Genomic DNA, 20,707 nt, shown 5'->3' with positions numbered 1-20,707 from the left:
CATTCCTGGGTGTAAAGTTGCTAATCCTCTTTCCGAAGGAATTCTTTGTTCTTAAAAGCACTGGAATTTAATTTGCTGCAGACCATGCTTAGATTTATTCGTAATGCTTGTCTACAAGTTAATCAGCCAAACAAGCGCTGTCTGCTACTGTTTGGCATTTAATTTAGCATTTCCTCTCTCTCTCTCTCTCTCTCTCTCTTTTTCAGGATAGTAAGCAGCTTATAGGAAGTGGTAGGTGACAAACTTGGTCTATTTAGGATTAGTATATTTTATCTAGACTTGATTGAAATTGTGCTTACTGAAATTGATAAGTCAAAGGGGCAGCTGCAGAGTCTGTCCAGATTGTGATTATTTTTCTTCTTAACACAGTTGTATGTTTTCGAAATGCTGCATAAGTTTTCCAGTTAATGTGTGGGAGAAAGCATCTTGCAGAATAAGTAATGCTTTGTCCTCATGATTTTTGTGTTATGTACATACGCAACTCTGTAACCTATTTTTGGGGGGCTTTTTTGCTTCCTAAGACAAAGTATGCTTTTTTCCTGATTCCTCCTAGGATTTTTGAAATACCAGTTATCCCTAGTTGAATTATCTTATAGTACTCTTGCCTTTAAAAAAATCTTAAGATCTGCTTGTTTGTCTGTGGTGGAACAATACTGTCCTGCTGCAAGGTGTGTGGAAATGGCTAAGCACAATGATGAAGCGTTGATATTTTTGTTCTCAGAGGGTTTTTTGGAGCTCCAAGTCTTATAATATAGAAGAACAGAAATATCAGTATCTGACAGAAGACAACACTGAGGAGTTGAGTTCTTTTGTAGTGATTAAAGCTTATAGGAGGTAAAAGGATGGACTCTGGGAATTGGAAGCAAAATGAAAGCTAAATAAATAAAACTGGTACTTGGTGTGATATAGCAGCTGTTTCTTTGATACTGGCATTTAATTTCTCAAAACTTATATTGGTGGCTTCAGTTCAGCAATCGTGAATAGGATAGTAAGCAAATCATCAAATTGTTAGGGCTTTGAAACTTTCGTCATTTTCTTAATAGGTGCCAAATTATCTCTGCAAATATTCAGTATTTGGTGATTGATTATAAAGTATTAGTAACCACAAACAGATACTTAGGCATGAATCTGAACACCTTATACCTGGCAACTAAATGGAATTTTTCCTGGCTTTTTATGCTCTTTAGAGTAGGCTTCCTTGCTCTTACCTAACTATGATAAAGTATGAATTACAGCTTTGTCTAGGCTGTTGAGAAAAAAGGTTTTAAATTCCACAATTTTTAGGAGTATAGGAGTTTAGCTAGGAATAGTATGCATGTATTTTACCAGTGGATAAAGTGGCACAAAATAATTACTATGTGGTGTGTTGTATTTTAAGTATGTTTTTATTATGTAACAATATGTTAAGTATTTTCAAAGACATTTTCCCTGCAAGAAATTGTGAGAAATTGGCCCCAGTGGGGGGCAATCTTAAAATTGGTATTTTGCTGAAGAAAGAAAGAAGCTGTTACTGTTTTAAACCATGAACAAGTTACTATTTGCTTTTTCTTTTTCGTTGGGAAGTCAAAGCCTTAATGAATACAATGTGGAAGATGGAGGACAAGGTGTGTGTGTGTATCGTTTCTCTAATCCAGTGGTTTTTGTGGCTAAATTACTTCTCTTGTTGGTCATCTCAGATTGTTTTTCTATTTTCCTTTCTTGTGAAGTAATATTCAGTAAAGGTGATTGATTGGTGCCACTTCGTATTTTTATGTCTAATATGCAACAGCATCTAGATTACCTTTCACCACGTACTTTTATCACGTACTGCTGATTATGGTGGTCAATTGATTTTAGTGGTATCATTTGTTTTAAAAGCATCTATGAGTTAATACAGAGTATCTAAAAGGGTAGCAATGAAGTTGGAAATAAGTGTCCTTAGGAGCTGAGGAAATGAAGACCATGGAGGATATGGTCACTTAAATGGGGTGTTACTCATTGGAGAACACTGCCTCTGCTTGCTTTTGCTGCTCTTCAAAATCAGAGGTACACTAGATGCTTGTGTGAAACTTAGTGACAACTGCTGCTTTGAAAAACTTGCAACGCAAAGCCCCAGGAATAAGAAAATAACTCTCAGTCTTTGGTAAAATACAACTGAGTCACAACAGTGGGAAAGGAAGAAGGCTAAGATCTGAGTGAGATTATAAAAATTAGGTCAGAGTTGTGTATGTACGTTATCCAGTCACAAATGTGTGGTGCATGCATGTAACTATATCTATATAGGCTTGTTTTTTGGGATATTGTCATAGCAAGACAGCTCAAAGCTCTGGGGCTCATCTGCTTGCTGGAGGGACAGCAAGACTAAGCAGGCAATGATAGTATAAAAGGCAACAAAAGGTGAATAGAAAGGAGACGAGGCAAAGAATGCACCTGATGGATACCAAAACGAGTAAACTGAAGTATGTGGTAGTTTGGTGCTATGAGTCTCTCCTGAAAGGATGCTAAGTGTAAGAGAAGCTGTGATTGAGAAGACTGGGGGGCTGAAATGCAGCTAAGTTTGGTTGATAAGCTAACAGTTTGCAATGTTGCTAGACTGCCTTTTTAAGCTTTTGAAAGTCTGTTCTCATTGGTTCTGTGGCAGGTAACTAGAGGAGAAAGCCCCTCTTGGAGAGTACCTCCAAATGAGGTAGCCTTGGCTGCTCTGTGAAGTAGAAGTCTATTTTAGCTGTGCCTGGAGATTCCTGAGCTCTTGAAGTTATGCTGGTAGATGGATGTGCTGGTAGATGCTCTTTTGCTTTCCAGTGAGAACAAGTCCTGCCACTAGGTGCTGTAGTACATCAAAGCATGATTTAGTCTTCAGTTCTTAATTGCACCTCAACTGATAAATTAGCTTTTGTCTTGAATCCTTCAAAGGTTATCATGTCAAAACAAGGTTGGCACATCTCCTTGCCCCTTATCATAAGGTCACATACTAGCTTGCTTTCCCTCGGAGTGGCACAGCATGACTTCTGTGTCATCAAAGCTAGCTCTAGTTACTTGGGATTTTCCCCTTACTTGAAAAGGCTGTTTAATTGCCTTTTTTCCTTCAAGTTTGTTTTTCACAAAAAAAGGAAAAAGAAAGAAAATTAAATCAATACATTTTTATTTAGTTGTCATGTAGTTTAATTTAGTTAACGTAGGCTAAAAGAAAGGGATATGAATTTTCAATAAATAGGATTAGGGAAAATGTACCTTCTAGAAAAATATTTTCTGTACCTGTCTTTTAAAATGTTGGCTTACTTAGAAAATACTAACCAGATTTTCTCCTGGAGAGATACCTTATGTAATTCTTCTTATGTGTTGCTCCAGAGCTCCAGGTAGTAGATCAAAGAGTCTAGAAGAGTTGCTTGGCCTAGTATTCTTTTAAGTCTGGTATATAAATGGTAAGAGAGAGCCTAGTTCCCCAAAACCTCCCAATCCACAGCTTCTTACCTGTTGCCAGAACTGGACAGTTGGGATTCTATTAGGTCTACGCAGTTGTTTACTGACACTTTATTAACCTGATAGAGCTGATGGTTGAGAGCTGGACAAATGTGAAAGTCATCCCGGAGAGTGGGAATGAAAAAAGAGGATGTTATACCACCTTGGAGGAATCTACTTCCTTCCCTATTCACCAGTTATTCTGTTATTTTGTTCACATGCTGCATGGAGGTATAAAGATTTCACTACCTAAAGTAGTTAGAATATAGTTGTTGTCTGTCATTTTGGTCCAGTTTTAATTATTTGGTCATCTCTGAATTTTGCACTGAGTTCTCATACTTGCAGCTGTTTTACCTGCATGATGATTGAATATTTCCAGACTTGCCCTTTCCCTTCATTTACTATTCATGCTGAATGCAATTATCAAAATACTCTCTGAAACCGTGTGTAATCAAGCCCATGTCCATGCTTGGCTCTTTCTGCTAGAGTTACAGGACTTATATATCGTTAAGTACTGTAACAGTCCTGCAGCAGAGGTTCTGGCAATCCCTTCTATAAATCTGCTTAGCAAAAGTCTAAACCATGTTTTCATGAAGTAGAAATGAGCACTTTACACCTACGGCTAAAGTATGCAAGGTTTTAAACTGGTGTTAAATCCATTTATGCACTGTAGTGATAAAATCATTACACCTTAAAACTACATTTAATTGGACAGCAAAATACTTGTGTAAGAAAACCAAAACAAGCACCACATAAAAAAAGGGTATGAGGTCACTGGCATTTTTAGTTATGAGCTTATGGATTCCTCTGATGGGAAGTAGGGGGTAGAGATGTTCAAGTGTTTTTTGTTGTTTAACGGATACTTATTGAAGTCTTTCCAGATCAAATCACACCAGTTATTAAATTAAAATTGTTCCCTCAATGAAAGAGTAAAAGCTCTTGTTTCTGCTCTCTTTGTAGTTTTACTGAAAATGAAGGCTAAGAGAGGATTACTCTATTTGGGATATAGGGAAACATCTCAGAACTGTATGGCATGTTTTTTTAGTAGAAGACCAACCTGTACAAGTTTGGTACCACAAGAAGAACCTCCCTTGAAAATGGCAATGCATAGTGCATGGTTTCAAAATTCTTTTAAGCAGATTTTGATTAAGTGTGGTACTTTCCTCATCTTTTCTCATACTAAATATATCATTTATATTTAATAGTTAAATATACCATATTTCACAAATCTCAGGATATTTATGTGAAGAATTGGGGGACAAATGGTTGTGAAATTTTAATGAACTGTGTACCAATGTGAATAAATGCAACAAAAGGCATTTTCTGCTGAAATTCGAGACCTGACAAAAGAACCGTTTTGGGTGAGTTTAGTGTACAAGAATACATCTATCAACAGATGTCAAGTTAATTCAGAAGGTAAATAGATTTAAGCAAAGAATTGTGACATCCACTGTCAGCAGACCACAAGATACCAGTTGCCATTAGATTTAATCTACCATAAAAACAATGAGAATATTTCTACTTGATATTGAGGGATTACAACCTTCTTTCATCCAGATTGCTTTTTTAAGATAAGAGCCTGCAGCATAAAATTGAGTCTTGCTGATTTTATGATGCAGATGAACTATTGGCAGAAGATGCTTTCTTGATTTGTGACAGCAGGATTTAGGGTTGGTTTTTTTAATGTGTACCTTAATGATTATTGTATCTAGTGTCTGAATTTACTCACAAAAACTTGGTTTTGGTCCTGTTAAGAAGAGAGTAGAAGAAAATTTAGATGTTTGTGAATGTTGAATGCAAATTGTATTAGATAACGGTGGTCTGAGATTGAGGAGTAGTTTGTAGGGGGTGTAATAGCTTTTATCAGAGTAACTGTACACAACTGATAGGGAGGGGAAAGGATGAAGAGCTTGTAGGCATGCAAGCCCTATAATTACAAGAAAAGATTAATTTTTTTTCTTACTATTGAGTCCTATTAGTCTAATAAAAGCATTACTTCTCCTTATGAAACTGGACTCTGATACAGCTATTAGTGAAGTTGGATTTTGTGTCCATGTGTGTATGTGGGTTAATAAAAAAAATGGGTGCTTACTATTTCAGTGCACATTATTTAGATGTTAAATACTGCTTTCTTAAAAGAAAGCAAATGAGTATGTTTAAAATAAGTAAACTTGGTAAAAGAGATGACTACTGAACAAATCCCTTGCAGAAAGGGAGAGGGTAATGTGTTTGGAATGTGGGATCATGGTATCCTTTCTTTGTTCTAGGGACTATGTGTTAGAGGGAATATACTATTGAGTTTTATAATGCTTTTTTCATTCATCATACAACATAAAACCACATTGCAATGCAAAGAGCAAATTTTTGTTCTGAGTCTAGAACATCCTTGAGGATTTTGTTTTGAGCCAGGTTTTTGCATGTTTTTGATATCACCGTATCATCCAGCATGATTATTGTTTTAAAGTTCTCTTATTGTCTAATTTTTTTTTTATAGTAATACTTTACTGCATAATTTCTCTTTGAAGTCTTACTGGTAGATGTAGGATATTCCAGTAGTACTTAAAGATAACATCGGTCTTAGTTGTCATGAGTAATGCTAAAGTTTTAAAGCTCTTTCCTATTTTTATTTTGGTATTTTTGGAAAATAATGAAGTTTCCTTACATTTTTCTCAATGTCTACCTAACATAAAGCAGCATATATTCCTATTTCAAGTGAAATAAATAAAATCATAGTATTTACTCAACAGATACTAATTGTGTTGGAAAAGTCAGTGAACTACATCACTGACAGAAGCATTGAGGCAAATACATACTTTAGGGGGGGGGGAGGGAAACCAACCCAAAAAACCCAACAGTACAGAATTTCCCAGTTAGCTTTTTTAGAACTAATTTTCTTAGTTCTGAGCAGTTAGCAAGGTTTTTTTAATTTAGAAAGAACAAAGTGAATGAGGGTATCTTTCTGTCATCACCGAAGAAACAATTTTTGAAATCCAGAAGAGCTAAACTTCTTTCAAGGTGGAAAATGAACTTGTAGAAAATGTATTATCTCAATTGCCTGCCATATACACATGTAGCTCCAGTGTTATCCTGGCAGTACAATGACTTAAAGAAAAGCTGAGCTAGAGAGAAGTGATGTGTTTCATTAGGAAGTTGATATGCTTGCAATAGGAAAGATGCTTTTTGATGCCCAGATAATTTGTAGATCCCTCAGTCTTTAAAGCTGCATTTTTTATAAACTTTTGGACTATTGTGTAGAAATTATGTTCAGAGCCAATCAACAGTGTTCTCTGTATCCTGCTGTAGTACTTCACTTACATTATGTTCTAAAGGTTATAATGTAAGAAATACCATAAAGTGGTATACTTGTTTTGTACATATGATGAACACAGATTTTAAATTATTTTCAGAAAAGAAAGTAAATATTTTAATCAGTATTTTTTTAAAACTAGTGCTTTGCTATTTGAAGGTGAAGGAGTATTTAATAAGAGGCAAAAATATAACAGAAGTGTACATAATTTTAACCATCTCATCTATCAATTAGACTTAGATATGTAAGGTACAAAAATTTTGTACCTGCATATTCTTGTAACTTTCTGATTAAGCAGTACACCTGCTGCTTTGTAGAAGTGAGGAATTCTGCCAAGAATTTTAACATAAGGGAAGATTCAAGCATAGCATATGGTGTTTATGTTGTAAAAAACCTTTGTTCAAGTAAGATGCCATGCAAAAATATCCCAGGCTTCATTGAAGCTGCATGGAATTTGTGAGATTTTCATAGACATTTTTGTGGAATCAGGGAAAAATCTGTCTTTAAATTAAGAACCTCTCATCAAATGTTCTGTTTTCACTGATGCTTATGGTGGAGTGTGCTGTTAGAAATGACATACATCGGTTCTTATAGCTGTCTGTTCAAGGATGTCTGTTTGGAGAAGTAATGCTTTTTCTTGCAAGACATTGCTTTGGCATCTAAGTCTCAGTAACTGGTTCTGATACTGGTAACATAAGTCTGGTATGGCTGTTGATGTAACTCATCATGAAATGTTCTTCTTACTTTAGGAGCATTAGCTGTCTCATATTATTACTGGCTTTTTCAGCTGCAAAGAGAGGAATGAATGGATCTACCTGTCCAAAAAATACCATCAGAAAGTGCACCATGGATGGCATTTATAAAATTTGTCTGTTTCTTTACAATATTTTTGGATTAGTGATTATAGTAGAACTGTTGCCCTAGGAAAAGGTTGAACATTGCGAAGAAAATGTGAAGATTTAGAAGTACTCAGGGCGGGCAGAATTAAACTTGAATGGTTAGAATTGGTGTGGTGTTCACGGTGAACTTATACTGTGAAAGGCTAGAATAAGTTTTCCAAAATATGCAACAATTATTTTGCCAACCAGTGCACAGTTCATGGAAGTGTAGTGTTGGAAGGTTAAAACAAGAGAGTAACGCATCTCATGTCATGTATATGCCAAAGGAAACGTATTTCTGCTGGCTTTTAAATAGTTACGCATCCTAAGCAAGCTATAGCAAAAGTGGTTCTGTTTTGGGACGTTCTCAATGCTTACTTTCATGGAAGTCCTCTTTTTGAAAAATACCACAGGGTTTCTGGTCTGTATGTTGGTTTTCACGTTTTTTTCTCTCTAAGTAAGTTTTGTGTTTAAAGAGAAAAAGGTTGCTCTAGGCAAGTAGAGAAAAGCAAATAAATATTTTCCATATGTCTTCTCTAAATTACTTAACTTCTTTTAAAAGAAGTTTTTTTTAAAAGTAAAAAAAGATAGTATTGGTCTATTAGCTGTAACCGTTACAGAACACTAATGTAAACAAAAGTTGAATATTTCTATCATTGTCTAAAAATCTGGAAAAACATTGAATAGATTCCTCTCTGACAGGTCAGTGTTTTCCCAGACAATCTGTTTTCTTTCAGCTGTAATAGGTAGAAATTAGCTCAAATAAACATGTTAGTACAGAAAAGATTTTTCTGGTGATTGGACCCCTTCAATCACCTGTCTGAAGTGACTGGTTCTAGGAAGGAGAACAAATCAAATGCTTTCAGTGTGTTAGGATTGTTGCATTTTCATGGTTTTTAAGTGCTGCTGGCAAGAGTTCTCGTAAAGATGCAGCATAGATTTTCCCCTTCTCGTTAGTATTACTTCCTGTGTGTGAAGATATAGAATCAGTGAGTAAATTAGTGTAGGGTTGTGGGTTGTATATTGAGCCTCAGATAGTAACAAATGTGATGAAAAAGTACGGAATTGTTTCTATAGGAGATATGACTAAGTAGGTGAGTTCAGCTTAGTCTGAAGAAGAAACAGTGGCAATTATAAACCACTCATGAAATTAATATGAAATGGAGAGGATAAAGAGAAAGCAATTGTGCATTGCCAAATCTGGGGGCTTCAAATGAAGCTAGTAGAAGCTAGGCTGAAAACAAACAAAAAGTTGTAGTATTTTGCTTTTTTTCTGTAGAAGGTAGTTGAGGCACCCCTTTGCCAAAAGATCTTATGAATGATAAATATTATGGGGTTCCAGGGGCAACCAGACAACCTCATGAAAGAGAAATCACTTACTAGAAACAGTGTGACCCACTGAACTTCAAGTAGTTGGAGTGTGAAAGAGCACTAAAGGGGACGTATTTGCTGGGTTTTCTATCATTTTATATTCTCCTATAGGCATTGTTAGGGAGAGGATAACAAGCTACATGAACATTTGGTTTGCTACAGTACAACCGTTTCATATTCCAAGAGAATGTAAAAGCCAGAAAACCTCCCATGTTTAGTTTACATACTCTATGAATTGCTTGAGACTCTCAATTGTTGTTTCATTCTTGAAAGCAGTGAATGTTTTAAAATTTTTTTTAAAAACAACCAACCAAACAGAAAAACCACCCCAAAACACTAAGACTCAGTAATATTTTTTTTAATCCATTGAAACAAGCAAGATCAAAATAGTAAATGGAAATTTGGAAAAGTAATTAGAGTAACAGGTTTTTACTTAAATTTTTTTTTATTCGCTGCATTTTTTTATTCTGTGTTTTAGTCTGCTGTATTGTAGAAAGTCTGCTTCCTGCTAAATGCAATGTTAAAAATTCCCTAAGATGGTAAGGGATAAGCTACAAATATGGACTATCAGGCAAGCCCTGGAGATTTAGTTAATCTGACCTAGATGCTCTTTTGATGATTGAGACCTGCAGTATGTGAAAACACTTCTCAATTTCAAAATGAAACAGGGATATCTGTTGTATAACTCAGCTGTCCTTGTAGTGACAGACACATCAATCATTTCTGAACAGGAGCGGATTTACTATAAAAAGTTTGTAGCTTTGGAGCTGTTGAGTTCATTGGCATTTGGATCAGCAATGATATTGGAAGTTGTAAGTGAATTCAGCATTTGAATTTTACCATGTCCTAAAGAGGATTAGCTACAAATGCAGGCAACATACTTTCTTCTTTTTCATTTTCAAGAGCCTGTTGTGTAAGATGTTAATTCTTGACTTAGTTTTCAACATATTTTGTGTGAAACTGCGTGGTAGCTCTTAAGAAAGCACTGAGCGGGTACCTATAAACATAACGGGGAGGTGAGGGGGAGAATAACTAATTGGAAAAAAAGCAAGTACCTGGAAAGCAAAACTCTGTTAATATATGCCACTTTTGAATACTCGAGAAGCTGCTATTTTTCTGTAATCTCTTGGGTTCAGACTATTTTTATAGTACAGTTAAATAACTAAAGAAGATGCTCCATGTTGGAGAACTGTGGGCTTAAGGTCTTATTTTTAAAAAAAAATCTTACTATGATTGCTTAAAATTGTTTGGATGATTGGTAGGATTATATGGCCTAACACTTACTCTGCAGAACACAGTTTCCTATAACAAATTTTAACAGTTTTGTTTAAGTTTAACATGCTGGTTTTCTGGTGTATGCTGAATTATTTCAGAAAGATGCAATGGTAATAATTCTTCTCTTTGAGAATACAGGAAAAGGAAATTATCTGTGTTAAAAAGACAGAAGGTTAACTGACTTTTTCAATGGTAATTGTTTCCACTGTTTTGGAACTGAGACACAATATTTCTCACAGCTTTTAATTCAAACTGCCTCTTTCATGCGAAGTGGTGTTGAAATTTTGGAAGTTGCACTTCACGTTTAAACAGAGACTTCTTACTATAAAAGCTAAAAGCCTTCAAGAGTCAAAACATGTATTTCTCTGTAGGAATGAACAGGCATTTCCTCGGAATCGCTTTGAGTTATATTAATGTAAATCTGGACACCTGAATGAAAGCAGAATCCTCTCTGTAAATGATCCTTGTACTAAGAGAGTATAACAAAAGTAAATTCAAGTACTCTGTGGGAGGGAAGGGTAAGAGGTGAAAATTATGGATGCTTTGCACACAAGGCTTTTTTTGTATCACTTTTTTAGATATGTCAGACATAAGTACTGGCATGCCCCAAAATATGTTTCTTCAAGAACTTTGAGTTTTTCTGTGTTTATTTAAGAATTTATTTAAGTGGAGGAACAGATATTTTGATTATGGTCTGTGGTGCTGAGCAGACACAATGTGGTAGTTCTATACCAGATGGACTTTCCAAGGATTGAAACCTTTTTGAGAATATGTATTCTGTAGCTGTTGTCTGCTCAAAACAGCAAAGGAATGAATAAGCAAAGGCTCATCAAAGTTGGGAAAATTAAGAACAGAAATAACAATAGCATAGTAACTACTATGCATCAGTTACTCTGTGTACACACACTTCTCTGTTCTTGGACAGGAGTTGCCTTACAGTTAGTATACTTGGCATCTGCATCGGCAGCATGTTACAGTTGTAACAGTTACTGCTCTGTAAATTCCTGGGTTTTTAACTGAGCAAGAGAAGTCAATATCTAATAACGCTATTGTTCTTAGGTATTAATAGTTGTAAGAAAATGGCTAATACTAGCAGAGAAGGGGTACTGAATGGTGATGTTGTGGTTGAGAGGCATGGTTTTCTAGTTGCTAAGACATTGCAGTGGTGTTGAATGCAAATACATTTCATTGTGAAGACAGCTTGGAAATATTTGGTGTTATTCTTTACCATGAGTAACACAAATTATTACCATGGGTAATATAGCAACAATACTTTGTTACTGTGGTGATAGAAATTATTTAACTTATTCAGTTTATCTGAAGTGTATCTGAAATCAAATCTCTTGGCAGTGTTTTTGTCAAAAAGGAAAATGTCTTGAATACAATTACTGCAATTTTTAGGTCTCTCATAAATGCAACCTAACTTGATTATTTGTGAGCTTGTAGCCTCATTCAGGTTTCAAAAAACAAACAAAAACTATGAGCTTTTATCATGAGTACATCTATTATGTTTACCTTTCCTTAGAATGTTCTATGTGGAGTAATGTGTTTCTTCTTGTGGAAATATTTTACAGACTCCTGGCTTGAGAGCACACTCTGGAAGGTTGCAGTGGTTTGCAAAAAAGTGTATAACAAATAATCAGGTATGTGGCTCATATGATGTCTTCTATGTAACTGTCATTATATTCCAAGAAAAATAGTTTTGAAATATTTCATTCCTTGATTTTTATGTTTGTGAAAGGATGTGTGACAGGCTGATGAGGTGAACTTAATGCTCTGTGTAAATACTAGTGTATACTTAAGCAGAAATATTATTTTTAATATTTCTGAATGCACACAGCATGTAAGTGCACATATATTAATTGTTTGACTGAGATATAACTATATTCTTTCTTCTTTCTTTTTAAAGATGGAGACTTTGGAACACTTTGTAGAATTAACTCAAAATCTATTTGAATGTGATAGAGATGAGATGTACTACTACCTGCTCCAGCTGTGTGGTAAGTGAGCTTGTGATCTTTTTCATGTTGTAATCTGTTTTCTTTTGTCATTGGAGTCAGGAAATAACCCTGAATTGGAGACGAGTGTTATCCTCATATGCAATAAGCCTGGATGCCATTTCTGAGGTATCTTGCAGGGGGGAGAGAGTACAGATTTTTTTACCTGCAGACCTCAAGATTTATGTAGAACTTGCATAGTACAAGTCTTCCAATGCATGCTATTGTCTTGTGTCCTAATTTGAAAGTTTACTGTGTTTTGCTTTTTAATATGCTTAAATAAAAAACTGCTCATTTGTTATATGTTCATAACTGATAAAGATCTGGACTCTCTTGTAATTGCATCTGGTTCTGAAAGTGTGTTTTATTTTAAAATCTACCAATTCTTCACCAGCCACAACCTAACTTTTGCATCATGTATAGGAATGGAACAGTTTTAAAAATTGGAAGTTCACTTCTATGCTACAGACTTAGTGTGGGATGTATGTATAGTGTTTTTCGTTTCCTCTTTTTTATATTTTTTGGTCTGTGCTGGTTTTGTTTTTCAGTGTATCATACTGTATTATACATAATAAAAATTTTGGAAACTTTAGTTCTAGTTGGTTTAAATTCTTGAAAAAACATTTTGTGTGAAGAGCACTAAATAGTAGATTGCTGTGTACTTCAGTAATATGTATATATATTAATGAGCCGTTACAGCAGTTTGATATATTTGGTCATGGGAAAACTTGCGTTTGAGTTCGAAGTAATTTTAGACTGTTCCCCGTGTATATTTTTGGTTAATTAGAACTAGCAATGTTTTAATGCTAAATAAAATAGTATTCAAAGCCCTTTTTTTCTTTTTATATGGTAATGAAAGAGGCTTCTTCCCCATTGTACTTGCCACAAGCAGAAGAGATGAGTACTTCCACAAAAAAAAAAAGACCAGAAACCCCTTGAGAACTTTGTTGATTTTAATTTCTTTAACAGCCTCAGAAAGCCTCAAAACCGAACTGTAGCATTGCCCAATTCTGGCTTTGCACATGCTGGTTCACTATCAAGAATCAAGCAGGCCTGAAAAGCAACCTCATCTCAACAGGGAGCCTTCCTATTTCTCCACTCATCCTGTTGACCTCTGGCAGTGACTAAGTCTGACAGTGTGCCTGCTAGGAAGAGGATGTAAGAAGATAGAATTTATCAAATTTTGTCATGCAAAAATCTTCAGTCTTCTTTCAAAGGACAAAACCAATTCCATCTATTCAAAGAAGCGGAAAACATTTGTGGGTTTCTGTCACCATAAAAGACAAAAACTATGCATATTCCTGCTTTCAACCAATTGAGATTACCTATCAAAGCTGCCCCATGCACAAATACAGTAGAGAGTTGTCATTGTGCACCTAAGCCATAACTTCAGATCTATTTTAAGCATATAAAAAAAGAACCTACCATCTAGTCCACACTGTGATCAAAAATGTTGAAAACAATGCATTCGGTTTTCTAGAATCACAGAATAATTTATCCTGGAGACAACCTTAGGGGAGGCCTAGCCCTTCCCCAGAGTTGGGACAGCTTCAAAGTTAGATCAGATCATGGCCTTGTCTGGTAAAGTGTTGTGTGCCTCCAATGGTGGAAATAAAACAGTCACCATGGGCAACCTGTTCCTGGGTTTGATCATCTTCAGATACTCCACTGCTGCAACTTTCAGCCCTCACCTTTTGTCCTTTGCTGTGCATTTCCAAGGAGAGACTGACTCGTTCTTCTCTGTAACTGTCAGTTAGGTAATTGAAGACACCAATTATATCCCCTGTCAGCCTGCTTTTCTCCAGGCTGCGCAAAACTCATATTCTCTCACTTCCCCTCTTACTTTGTCTTTTCTGGCCCCATGTCTGAATTTGCTCCACTTCCCAGCATATCTTTGTATAGTTGTGGAGCCCAAAGCTGGACACAGTACTCTAGATGTGGGCTCACAAGTGTCAAACACAGGGACAAACACATGAAAAAGTGTTAAGGTGTTCTCTGTCCTGCTCTGTTAACTGCCATAATAATCTGGTTTAAAACATTATATGCAGTATTTAATCCTTAAAACCAATCATTTTATTTGACTTAGGGTAGTCACCAAGTTTGTTGCATGTTCTAAAAAGCTGAAGTGATGCCAGAACCTTGTTGAAAGTGAGCTTGGATCTTGAACCAGCCCAGTTACATACCCATGTGTTTTCCTAAACCCATGCTGCTCCTGGAAAGTAGATAGCATTGCACTGTAGTGTTTCATTGCAGTATTTTTTGCAAAGCAGTATATACTGCTTTGAAACACCAACTTTATAATGATTCTAGAGAATATGCAAGTGTGTCATGCTGCTTCCACATGGCTGCTCCAGCTTTTCCTTGTGTTATGACCTAGTCCACTGCAGCCTGAGCTACAGAACAGCTGAAGTTCCTTAACAGAAGAGTGGAGGAATAGCTGAAGAGCTGCTGTTACAGTCTGAGATGCTGTGTGCATAATTTATTCCATCATCCACCTTGTTGTCTTGCATCTCTTCATTTCTGGGATTCTGAATTAAGCCATGGAATGAACAGATGACAGCTAGGAGATGTTGGGGTTAGGTTAGGTAGTTGTGAATAGGACCTACAACCAGAACTCAGTGGTGTTCTGGTGACTTATGATAGGAGACACAGGAAACCACCTGCTCTGTGTAGTTAAATAGTAATTAACTGTTTTCTTTTACAAAGTCCAGCTTTCTGTTTGTTTGCGGTTTTGCACAGTGGTACATATATAAATTGGTATTGTTGAAAGCAGTTGAATTATTTTGTGAATTTATTAAGCAATTTATTAAGTTTTTTTTTCTTAGCAAAATGAGAGCCTGAAGGACTATAACGCTTCTTTGACTTGAAAGTGGTAAAATTCTGGGCTATAGATGCTCTAACTTGGCAGCAACATACCCAGAGGATTTAATTTCAAGAATTTCAGAATAGGACTTAGAAGTGGTACTGTAGAATGTTAATGTTTTGTAGAAGTTTTTGTAATTGTTTCTACAATTAACAGTCAAGAATATTATAACTGATGAGCTAGGAGGAACACTTCTGCAATATGTTTGAGTTGATTTCACATTCATTTGAAAATTCATATGATTCTTTTGGGATTTTTTGTTGTTCTGGCATTTGCATCTTCTGGTGTCCTCTGTGTGTTATAAAGTAGTTTAGAAGTTTTAAAGTTGATGATCATATGAAGCAGAAGTACATGATTAATTGATGAATTACTTTCCAAAGACACCATTTTTGAATCACTTTAGATAATGTATGTATACTTTAAACGTGCTTTCATCTGAAGATTTGAATCTTGTTTCAGAGAACAACAGTGACTGGAGAAAGGCTGAAGCTGTTTGGACTAAAATTCAAGACGAAAATGTTGTTCCTCGTGAGAAAACACTAACCTTACTGGCTGATATACTTGAGAAAAATGGTCAGGTTGTTCCATTTGAGGTACCTAAGGTAACTGGAGTTTAACTTTCCTAGCTAACAATACTTTTGAATGTATTTCTTTCCATTGAAAAATGTTAACAGATAGCATTACAGTAACTTAAATAGGTTTGTTTGTTTTAAAGGTTGGACATGAAGACACCAGAAGTTTAAGTGCTTCTAATGTGGAAGAAAGAAAAATAAGGATGCTTTGCAAGAATAGCAATGCAAAAGGTAAACTGAAAACCACTGGTTTTTTACCCCATCAGCATTAATTTAAAGATTTTGATTAACTACAGAGCAACAAATGCTTGCTGCTGCTTTTTGTTGGTTTGCTAGTATGTTAGGAAAGGTACGTGATAATGTTACCTGCCAGTGTTCTGCTTCAGAAGCTGGTATGAGAGGGATATGCTAAAATATTGAAATGTCATTTGAAATGCTGACTTTCGAAATGTATGCTTGAAAGCCAGTCTACAGTCAAGTTGCCAATTTTAAAATTACCAAAATATTACTGGTTGGTAGTTCGCTTTGTACTGTTGGGTTAACATGATGTTCTAGACTTCCAAATGTATCCATTAAAAAACAGAAACTAAATTTATGTACAGATTGATGCTAAAAATACCAATTTTATGGTTCCCAGAAAATCTAGCATTTTGGTCACAAGTTTTATGGTGTGAGACATGGGAAGTATAGTTGAGAAGAAAGATTAATATCAACTGCAATAGCTGGGACATGTTCATGAGACAGCAGTTACTTATTAAAAGAAGTTGTTCAGAGATTTTTGTATTTGCCCCTGCTGTTGAAGTCTTAATAATAAGATCAGATACCGTTCCCAAGTGTACTTCAGGCACCTTATTTAAGCTGTAGACTTGGCAAAGAAATTTGATTAGATTAAATGAGACAGGACTATGTTATGGAGGTAATCATTGCTCTCTTCATATCTGGGTTTTTATCTGTTAGTTTTCTATTTGTTGATGTTACAAGGCTTTATTTCTATTTGAAGGGAGGATTCAATGTTTTGCGCAGTGTCTTTTAGCTTCTTTACAATTAAGATTAAAGTGTCATCCATGTTTCTCTGTGGAATTTGCAAACTTTGGTCCTCCCCCAAAGAAATACACGAAAGACCACTATGTCAAATAACTAGGTATCTCATTTGAAAGCAGATTAGAAAATAGAATTAAATAGGTTTAAAAAAATTAATTTTCCTGTATGAGGAAGGTTTTGAGTGTTATCACTATATTTTACAGGTTCAACGCACAGATTTTTAAGGTTTGAGTTTTTAAAAGAAGAATTTGTCAGTCATTCACACAGTTAACTTCTGTTCTTAGAGAAATGACCCTATAGTTATTCAGTCACAGGAGCACCAATTAGATAAAGTGAAGTCTGAATATTCTGTATGTAGGAGTGCAGTCTCGTGTTATGTATATGAATTAAATAATCGTGTGTAGCAGACATTAACTTAAATGTTTTCTGGAAATTCTTCATTCTAGTAAATTTGGGGAATCAAAAGGAAATAGGAGAAACGCAGAAATGTTTTTCACTGAAAACCAGGCAAAATCTAGTGAATCCATTTTGTAACGTTATTTCTAGAAACATGTCCTGTGCCTTTGAGATCATAAATGATCTAGTAGAGAGTAGGAGGAAACTAAACATGCCTTGGACCTTGCAGGGAGACTAGTTTAAAACAAAAATGCAAAACATAACTGCTAACAGTCTATGATGACAATTGATACTGAATTTATCAGTAAATTATCCCTGCATATTCTTTTATTTAAAGGTGCAGTATTTGAGAGGAGGTGGCAAGTTCCATTTCTGTACGCAGCCAGTGGAAAGCAATATTCAAAAACAGGGTGAAATCCTGGTTCAATCTGAAGACAGCAGAGCTTTTGTAGGAGTCTGTAAACATAAAGATGTTTTGGCTTTAAAAAATCAAAGTGTAAACAGGCTTTCATAAGCAGAAAGAACAAACCTACCACCAGTCAGCCTCATTTATGTTAATGAAATAATTAGTTACACTTGTAATAGATTATACTAGTGAAAAGTATTTTGTTATTTTTGAATGTGATTGCTAGTCTACTAGTACCTCAGATTCCAGAAAAATGTCTTTCCCACTGAAGTTAACACTCTATGAATACAGGTGTTCAGTGTCTGAGCAGGCAAGAGTTCAGCACATTGCAACAGGTCAAGCTTTAACCTCAGACCTATAAGTAAATGTGGTAGAGGATTTCAAGACCCTTTCTCTCTCTCTCTCTCATGCATGAAACTCACATACACAGAGGTGGATTTAATTTTTACTGTGGTGTTCTTATCCTTTATCTCTGTTCATATATATATATATTTCATGTAGCTCCAGGTGTCCGAAGTATGGATGGGAATGTTAATTCTAATTATGAACTCAATGGAAGAGTTTGTGTTGTAAATAATAAAATTTATGCATAGTCATTTTTGTGCCTACATTTCAGGAGATTTTTATGTATACTCTTTGGCTGAAGAAGTTTAAGATTTAAACTAAAGTGCACATTAACAGTTTTGGTTTGGGGAATACCAGCTTAAAATTCTGCAGCACACTCTAGTAAGTGCCGTTAGCGTGACACTTCTTGTGACAACAAGATTCAAATGAGTCTTCAAATGAAGGTCTTCATCTTTACTTTTGAAGTATAAGAAAAAAAACTTAACACTGTGAAATTTGTGGTGATAGGCCAAGTATTTCTGAAAAATATTAAAGGTTATTGTGGCTGTGATTTAAATTAGCACAGGGGTTATTTTTTGATTCTCATTAAATGGAACATGCAGTCACAGTTTAGATGTAGAAGATCATTTGTGGTTCTTAACAGAGCTTTCCAACATGTTACAGCCTGGATAGCAGTTTTAGTTGCATGTTTATAGCTGCATAATCTTGTTTCAGAAAAATAAATGACTGAAAATTGTGCTTATCTCCCCCCCACACACCTTGGGTAACATCTTTTCATACACTGACAGTTATTGTGAATGCATGAAATAAAACTGTTAATCAGTCAAACAAATGCAGTGTAGTTTACTTGTTAAATATCTGTGTATTTGTAAATTGTATGTTTTGTATAAATCTTGTCGTAGCCAAATAATTTGATCCCCCCAGATTGGAATCACCTCCTATATTATTTGTTAAATGCTGTTGTGATCATGCACCAGACACTGTAGCTATATACCCCAGAATTAGGTGTTGCTTTAAAAATCCTGAGTCTTCCCCTTCTAACCAGCTGTGGTGTTATTTAAGCAACAGCCACATGTAGAAAAACAGCAGTAGCAAACTTTTTGTTCTGTGGAGGTATGTGTCAGTTGATTGTTGTCTACAAGCAGTTTTGAACAAGCTGTGACCAACAGCTTTGGGCTCAAGGATGTAAGCAGAAGATAATAGATTTAAGATGGACCTTTTCAATGAATAGGTGGTTTCTTTGATCAACGTCATCACAATACGACATTTCATTTTGGCTTTTTTTTTTCTATTTTAGAAGCCTACAACATTTTCCTGAAAATGCAAGGGAAGAGTGAGCTTCATCATCGTTCTTATGGCATCCTTATAAAAGCATTGCTAACACAGAATTGTCTTGAAGAAGCCATCAAAGTGAAACGCATGTAAGGCTTTTCTGTGTTTCGGTACTTTAATTGTTTGGGGTGGGGGGTGTTTTTAAAGGTTTTCTGCATCATTTTCAGGTAAGTCCTTATCTTTCAATGGGAAAAGAGGTCATGACTGCTAATTAGGAGTTATGATCAGAAATCCACCAGTGTTTCATAGGGCGATATGCCATATATTAAAAAAGAACTAGAGTGACAGTATGTTTTGCTAATAACTCATTTCAACTAACAGTATCAACAAATGTACTTGGCATCAGAACTGAAAGTCTACCCTTCTGGCAGTCTGCTTTTTCCTCTTTAGAGCAATATCCAAACAGACAAGATTCTTTCACGTAAGTGCCCGTGAGCCTTCCCCTCAATGCCCATCCCTGCTGCTGTCCTACCCTACCCACACTCCCTCACAGCCGGCTGCCTGCCAGATGCAAAATGGTACGTTTGACTGTGATGCCAGTGGCTAGGAGATGACCATAAACCTTAGATCCGACTCTTACACTTCTGAAATAAATCCAACCTGCTGTCATGTATTATTAGAATCACCACAATTGAATTAACCTTTAGAGAGTTGTATGGTGCATCACTGGCTTTAATTATTGCCTGTAATGTGTGTTCTGGTCAGATTATAAGCTTCAGAGTAAAAGAGTTACTACTCATCAATGTAGAGGTAAGAACAACAAAAATTTAACTTTAAGTAATTTAAGCCTTTCAGTTTCTTCATCAAAAACAAGAACAGTGGTTGTCATCAGGTGTGTCCTCTAAATACAGTGAATTTGAAAGTGCCTGTAGTTATATGACACACAGGCCACAATAAAAATCTAATATTTTTAGCATCAACTTAGATTTTGATGTCTAAGAATAGTATAGTATAAGAAGTTTATTATTTTCATGTTTTCTTTAAAAGCATTTAGGCTGAAGAAATGTCTTTAATTGAAAAACTATTGGAGTTCTTCATTCAGAAAAACAAAGCATGTTTTTTCAAATAGGTCTCAGTAACTGGGCTGTATGATAGGGAATGTTTGTACTTGATGGATAGATGGCTTATATCAAGGAAAAACTAAAAGAGTTTATCAAATTGAGCTCCCTGAAATGGAAGTAACTGATAAATCTTTGTAAATAGAAGATGGAAAAGACATGTTTTGGAAGTACAAGGGATGTTGATATAATCTAGGTAGTTTGTGAAACATTCTCAGAAAATATTCATGTATTAAAAGATGTATTGAAAGATTCTTCAGGGAAGGAGTTTGAAACTTTGTACTGAAAATTAGTACATGCATTGACTGCTTCCCCACTCTGCAGTTCAAACACACTTATAAGGAAGATGCACAAAATATTACATGTTACCAGAAGTAGTTCGCAGATTGGAAGAGCAGAAAGAAGGTGGTGGCTTGTTCCTAGTATTT

At 35.5% G+C, this 20,707-nt stretch overlaps 1 protein-coding gene across 1 annotated transcript in view; it reads left to right on the top strand.

The window, feature by feature from the left end:
• LRPPRC (leucine-rich pentatricopeptide repeat containing) overlaps positions 1-20,707 on the top strand; it is a gene marked incomplete at its 3' end in the record, with an annotated part of 64,024 nt that overhangs the window by 40,909 nt on the left and 2,408 nt on the right. Inside the window, exons 25-29 of the mRNA XM_010294600.1 lie at positions 11,844-11,912; positions 12,179-12,269; positions 15,589-15,731; positions 15,845-15,932; positions 19,187-19,310. Of these exons, the coding sequence (XP_010292902.1) occupies positions 11,844-11,912; positions 12,179-12,269; positions 15,589-15,731; positions 15,845-15,932; positions 19,187-19,310 (515 nt within the window). The remainder of the gene's footprint in view (positions 1-11,843; positions 11,913-12,178; positions 12,270-15,588; positions 15,732-15,844; positions 15,933-19,186; positions 19,311-20,707) is intronic.

This window comes from Phaethon lepturus, unplaced genomic scaffold (assembly GCF_000687285.1).
Source record: "Phaethon lepturus isolate BGI_N335 unplaced genomic scaffold, ASM68728v1 scaffold43349, whole genome shotgun sequence".
NCBI classification, from domain to species: Eukaryota; Metazoa; Chordata; class Aves; order Phaethontiformes; family Phaethontidae; genus Phaethon; species Phaethon lepturus.
Note: the sequence above shows the minus strand (reverse complement) of the source record. Positions and strands in the feature narration are given on the sequence as shown.